The sequence below is a fragment of the Myotis davidii genome, unplaced genomic scaffold, assembly GCF_000327345.1.
Source record: "Myotis davidii unplaced genomic scaffold, ASM32734v1 scaffold653, whole genome shotgun sequence".
Lineage (NCBI taxonomy): Eukaryota > Metazoa > Chordata > Mammalia > Chiroptera > Vespertilionidae > Myotis > Myotis davidii.
The window spans coordinates 264129-270082 of record NW_006285129.1 but is presented as its reverse complement, the minus strand read 5'-3'; the positions used below and the strand labels follow the sequence as shown (position 1 = coordinate 270082).

At 56.1% G+C, this 5954-nt stretch overlaps 3 protein-coding genes across 8 annotated transcripts in view; 2 read left to right on the top strand and 1 right to left on the bottom strand.

Moving 5' to 3' along the window:
* CA14 (carbonic anhydrase XIV) overlaps nt 1–4523 on the bottom strand; it is a 6383-nt gene extending 1860 nt beyond the window's left edge. For 3 of the 4 annotated variants that reach the window (XM_015558712.1, XM_006755629.2, XM_015558713.1), the window contains exons 1-7: nt 4442–4523; nt 2522–2542; nt 1460–1639; nt 933–1075; nt 638–733; nt 389–455; nt 17–174 (exon numbers count right to left, since the gene is read on the bottom strand). In XM_015558712.1, coding sequence (XP_015414198.1) covers nt 17–174; nt 389–455; nt 638–733; nt 933–1075; nt 1460–1639; nt 2522–2542; nt 4442–4493 — 717 coding nt within the window. In that variant the 5' untranslated portion in view covers nt 4494–4523. The remainder of the gene's footprint in view (nt 1–16; nt 175–388; nt 456–637; nt 734–932; nt 1076–1459; nt 1640–2521; nt 2543–4441) is intronic. The other variant, XM_015558714.1, reaches the window with a different exon arrangement.
* APH1A (aph-1 homolog A, gamma secretase subunit) overlaps nt 1–5954 on the top strand; it is a 15568-nt gene that overhangs the window by 6052 nt on the left and 3562 nt on the right. The window contains exon 7 of one of the 3 annotated variants that reach the window (XR_001512521.1): nt 4361–4519. Coding sequence is in view for 2 of the 3 variants with exons in the window: in XM_015558715.1 (XP_015414201.1) it covers nt 4361–4377 (17 nt within the window). In the remaining variant the exon portion in view is untranslated. Of the gene's footprint in view, nt 1–3657; nt 3764–4360; nt 4593–5954 lie in introns of those variants that run through there. The other 2 variants (XM_015558715.1, XM_006755628.2) reach the window with 2 other exon arrangements.
* The window catches only part of ANP32E (acidic nuclear phosphoprotein 32 family member E), a 27852-nt gene continuing 26338 nt past the window's right edge, over nt 4441–5954 (top strand). Inside the window, exon 1 of the mRNA XM_006755632.2 lies at nt 4441–4519. The gene's annotated coding sequence lies outside the window, so the exon portion shown is untranslated. The remainder of the gene's footprint in view (nt 4520–5954) is intronic.

Genomic DNA, 5954 nt, shown 5'->3' with positions numbered 1-5954 from the left:
CCTCCCCACCACTCACCTGGCCTGCTGAAATCTGGACCTTCTGACTGAAGACTGTCCAGACCACACTCTGGTAGCAGGGGGGTGTGGTGAGCGAGCCATTGTAGCGGAAAAACTGTGCCAGCTCTGGGGGGAGCAGCTCTCTCACGCTGAAGGGAGGCACTGAGGTCTTCTGACCTGGGGGAGAACGGACTGGGATCCTCCGGCTGCACCCTAGCTCTGGTTTCCCTAGATAGGGTGCCCGGAAGCAGAATTCCCGCTGCTGCCTCACTCCCTCATCTCTGGCCTCTTAGTATTCATTTATTTATTTATTTTGCAGTGGGAGTCAGGAGGGAGGGATTTCCCTGACGTCTAATCTCACTTTGTCGTAAAACAGATTTTTAGGGCTCACCTTTATACCTGATTTCATGCAAGTGACTCAGAATGTGTTCATAAGCTGGATTCTCAGTCTCACCCACCTGGAAACGGAGAGAGTTTGGCATGAGTCCATGTTTGGAGTAAGGCACTCATTAGAAAATAAATGGTCAGAGTGGTTGCTCACTTGCCTTGGGAGGGAAACCAACAACAGACATGGGTGGAATAGGACTGAGGGGTGCAGAGGGAGTGAAGAGAGACCTAGAAGGCAGTGGGGGCCACTAACCTCAATGAGGATGCCCAAGACAGCCAGGCCCTCAGGGCTCTTCATGGCCTCACCCACGCTGCTGTAGGAATCGGCATCGTAATGCACGATGTGTAGCTGAGCGGGGAGGGAATCGGATCATTTCATCTTTTCTCCACTCCCCACTCCCAAAGGCTCTGACCTCAGCCGCCATCACCCCCACTTCCAGCCCCAGATCTGTCCTCCACCTGCGACTCTGCCAGTTTCCAGGCCCTCCTTTCCCGGGTGCCGACCCTGCCTGGCACCACGTGCTAGTCCAAGCCTCGCTCTCTGGTACCTCTGCAGCCGAGGCTTTGCTGTTGATCTGGTGCTCTGACCCCGTCCTGGATCCTCTCTCACCCCAGTGCAGGTGGAGCTGGACAGCTACATATTTCCGGGGAAGTCCCTCCAGATACAGGGTAGGGGGCAGAGAGAGTTGCACTGTGAGGGAGAGAGAGCGAGAGAGCTCGGGTTGGTAGAGGAGTGTGGACACATCCCCACCCCTGGGTTGCCACCAATTCTGGGGAGACTTGGCCAGCCTTCTCGGTCTTCCTTCACCAATAGCACCCAGTTCTTCCCATGGGCCACTGCTTTTCTAGCACTTCTTTCTCACTGAAGATCAAGTCGATGGTGTTAGACTAATCCACCCAGAGAGCTTGATCATAGACATTCAGTTCCCACTTTTGCTCCGGGAGCCTCATCCCCATTCTCACATCTCCACGTGTCTAGAAGCAGCTTTGGGATTCAGAAGTTGGGAGAACGCTTCTCCCCCGACTGTAAGGTCAGAGGCAGCGCGGTCCCTTGCTTAGAGCCTGGGCTTGTTACCTGTGTGGCCATTATTGTGCAGCTCCAGGGGCCCGGGGCCAGGCTGGTCATATCCGTGGGGCTGCAGAGCGTTCAAGTTCGAGTCAAAAGTCACGCTGTTTGTCTCGATATTGATGGGGGACTGGGCGTTGCCTCCGCACTCGGGGAAAGAGGCCGACCAGTGGTCTTGACCATGTGGGCCTGGTGGAAGTTACCACAGATATTGGTCCTGCCCTCCAGCCATCACCCCCCCAAGTTTCACATCTGTGTAGAGGCAGCAATGTGTGTCCTCCCGCCCCAGGTGAAGACCCCGTTGTGTTCAGCTGGGTGAGGTAGGAGCCCCTGCTGGACCCGATGCTTCTGTTTCCTCCTCCTCCCCCGGGGCAGGGCTGACCCCCAGCTTTCCTGATAGATGGGGGTCGTGGGTTTTACTTACCTGTAGTTTGAGGACAAGAAGGCTCACTGAGAGGAAGAGGGGCTGGATAACCCCCCTCATGCCCAGCCGGGGAGGGGAGTAGGAGCAGGAAAACGGGACATAAAAGGGTCCCCGAGAGGCAGGGTCTCTATAGGAATTTTCCTCATTTGCTTTTTGCTCTCACCCTGGACCTTGCATCGACTCTGGACTTGTTATTAATCAGAAGTTCAAAGGAATTGAATTCCACCTCCACCAGGATCACAAACAATCCTGCCATTCTGTGCCTCACCCCTGACCTCAAGTTCTGTCCCAGTTCCAGATGCAGGTTGGGGGTAGAATCGATTAGGATAGAGAGGTAGGAGGTGAATTGGCAGCTAAGCTCACGGTTCATTTTCCCTATCCAGTATTCTTTCCACTCCAACTCCCCCATCCCACAGACGGAGGGCGCAACTGGCTTTTCTGCCGAGTCAGGGGGTGTGGGATTTGATGATTCAAACAAGGTCTAGGAGTCACATATCCAAAACCTAGGACCTGGGGTGATGGGGAAGGAAAGGCGCTAGGGTGAAAAGCTAAAGCAAGCCGTACGACATAAATCTTCCTGCCAGGTGGAGAGGTCCCCGTGTGAAAGGAGAAATCAGTGTAGGTGGTAGGCCATGGACTCAGCTCACCCTCATATGTCCAGTGTTCGTCTGCAAGACAGAGTAATTTGAGTTACAGCCTGGGGCAGGGCCCTCTGGGGCATCTGTACCCTCCACCTCCCTCTCTGCTGGCTCCTTCTCCCTCCCCCCGCTCCTCCTCCCTCTGCTCCAGCACTTCCCATAGGAAGGCCTGAAACTGGACACCTCCGTGGAAAGGTCGGGAAGGTCAGGGGCCTATTTAAAATCACCAGCCAGGCTGTGCCTGTGCTCGCGGCTGCGTAAAGGGGGAGGAGAAATGAAAAGAGATAAAGTCCGGAGACTAAAATTAACCTGGATCCAAGTGAGCAGTCCACCCAACCCTCGCTTTCCCCCAGCCTGTGCCAAGCCAGTCTAACACTGAGAAGATCGGGGTGAGATGAGTGGGCAGGGGGTTTGGAGGAAAGAGATGAACAGGGAGGGAGAGGAAGTTCAGAGGAGGAGACAGTGTTACTGAGGGGAGAAGGGCATTGCTCAAATCAAAGCACTGAGCGGGCAGTGAACATTTAGCTTCCTCCTCTGGTTCCAGTCACTCTAAAGGAAACGTCCCCCATCACCAGGAGCCCAGATGGCTAGGGAAGGCGGGAGTCAGGCCAGGGTCCACTCTACACGGAGGGTGGTGGGTGGGCACAGGCAGCCAGGCTGGCAGGGACAGGATGAAAGTGGAGCATTGTGTGTGGGAAAGAGAGCTGCCAGCTGGGTCACATGCCAGGCTCGCGTGCAGTCCCGTCTGGGGCTGACAGGCAGGGGGTCTGCTGGCCCAGCCCTCACCGCACCCAGAACCAAATTGCTTCCAGGGGGAAAGCGAGCCCTCCCTGCAGGTCCATCTGCATTCAAATGGCTAGAAACTTTGGAGAAAAATCCTAACTTCCTTTCTCTCTCTTATTCCCTTAAATTCCTCAGACTTCTAAGATATCCTTGATCTCAGTCTTGGGTTCTTCCGCTAGCCCATCCCATGGTTCAGACAACAGTGAAAGGCCGCCCACTGGAGGCTAGAGGAGCCTCCATTCACCAGTTCAGCGGGACGTCCTAACAACTCGAACCCCTGGCCCTTCCCCTCCACCAAATCCTCACGCACTCATTTTACATCGCTTCCTGAGGACTTTCCTCATTTTCTTCTCTTTCCTCAGAGGCAATGAGCTGCTCTGCATTTGGCTCCCCCACCATCCTCTCTGCCACCGTGCTCTCCTGACAACCCCCTTCACCGTGTTCTTCCAGCGACCCAATCACACACCTGCTGGGTGCTGGGTACTGCAGGAGGCACAGGAGACACAAAAATGAGGGTGGGGTCCTGGGGACGCCCCCCCAAGCACCTCAACCTGTTCTCCCAAGAGTCCCCCCTCATGTCCCTGGGGCTCCTGAAAGGCCTTTGTAAACTGTAAAGGGCCCAGCTGTGTTGACTATCATTGCTACTTCCTTCTAGGGAAAAACTGGGAAATTAGTCATTCCACAGACTCAAAGGGACCCTTGGCCATGGGGTTCATGGTCCGGCATCAGGGTCTGAGTTAGGCCAGTGGTTAGGCTATACCCCTCCCTGACATCAGTTTTTTATTTTCTCATTCCAGGGCTCTTTGACTCCCTCATTGGGGGAGTTAGTAGATGAGACAGGCCAGGAGGGCTGCCTGGGACGAGGGCAGTGGGGGCAAGAGCTCTGGAGAGAATCTGTAGCCAGCACAGAGGTTCCAGAGTGTGTTTACACATCCTGCCACCCCCCGCCCCCCAGCTTCCCCCTCCTCACTAACAGCAGGGCTGGGAAGGCAGAGGGGGAAGAAGGAAAGTGATCTTCTCCCCACTCCCCTGTTGTGCCCCCAATCGCTGAGACGATTTTTCTAGCCCCTAGGCTTCCTTAACCACCCTCCTCCCGCTCAGCTTGCGTAAGGACGTCAGCAGACACCGACATTCAGATGTACCTACCCCCGAAAGCAGCCAGGATCCAAATCACCTGTAGCAGGAACGTGAAGAACATGATGGTATCCTCGGAGGGAGCACAAGGTACTGGGAGTTTGGAGACTGGAGGACCAGATTAGAGAGAGGGGGGAGGGAGAGAGAGAGAGAGAGAGAGAGAGAGAGAGAGTCCTGAAGTTGAATGTATTTATCTCTTCTCTTTTTCTCTTGCTGTCTCTGTGTCTCTGTGGGCTTCCAGGTGGTTGGTTCTCAGTCGGCTACCGTTGGTTTCGAGGTTCCCCAGGACAAATCTCGCTGCCCTCTGTCTGGGCCCTCTCTCTTTTATCTCCCTCTGCAGTCTTCACTCTACTTGCTGGCCAGCGACTTCACAATTGCCTTCTGCTTTTAAGGTGGCTCTGGATGGGTATAGGTGGGGAGCTGGGCTGCCTGGGTTGCTGGCCAACAGCTCCTTAAATAGCCGATTAGGCATGCAGGTTGGCCCTGCTCAGAGCCGAGCACGCTGAGTGCACCCCGGGTTCCACTGGAGACCTGGCCCTGGCTCAGGAGCCCAGCTGGGTGAGCTCTTCCTTCCTCCTCTTTCCACACAGACACTGTTCAGAAGGGTGTCCCCTGGAGGGGGAGGGGCAGGGAAGGAGGGCTCCAGGGTTCAATCCAGCCCACGCAGGGGGACACTGGGTTCTCATTCCCCGGCTGGCTGCTCTGAGGAGCAGCTCCCTGGGTGGCGTGGGGCAGACGGTGGGAGGACCAGTTCCCAATCTCCTGAAGAATTTGAACGGCGCTGGAAGAGGAAGAGGCCAGAGTTAGGAGACAGGTGACCAGGAGGAGTTGGGAGACTCAGGGTAGGAAGTCAAGGACTAAAACCTGAGTTGTGGGAAATAAAGAGGAGCAGCGAGGCCAAGAGAACTTGTCTGGAGTGCCTGTCACCACCCCCTTCCCACGGTGAGGCCCGGGTCCACGTGCCTGTGTGGCCTGGGTGGGGGGTGGGGGTTTTGTTTGTTGTATAAAGCCCATTTGTATGCCCAGCGGGGGAGGGGCTGTCGCAGCACCATGGGGAGACAGCGGCTCCAACTGCCAGACCCAGGCACCTCCCTCCCCAGGGAGTCCAGATCTGGGGCAGGCTTTTGTCACTGAAAAGGACACTAACCCCTGGCAGGGAGGCCAGGGCAGGAGGAGAGATGGGGAGACCTTAGAAACAATCACTGCCATCACCAAAAAAGGCGGGCTCCGGAGAAAGAGAGGGGAGGGAGCACGGGGAGACCATGTGACCCGGCTGGAAGAGGGGCCCAGGGTCTTCCCTCCCAACAAAGGGCTGAGCAGGACACGTGGGGCCCAGTGAGACCTGCCACCGGGAGCTGGGCGCGGGGCCGTGTCGGGAATGTGGGCTACTGCTTACTCCCCAGGGGACTGGAAATCCCGATCGGAATGCACACCCGAAGTCCTTCATCAGAGAACGGGAAACCCAGATACTTTCAGACCAGACGCTGCGATCTCTCTCTCCATCATACCCTTCATCAGCCACCAA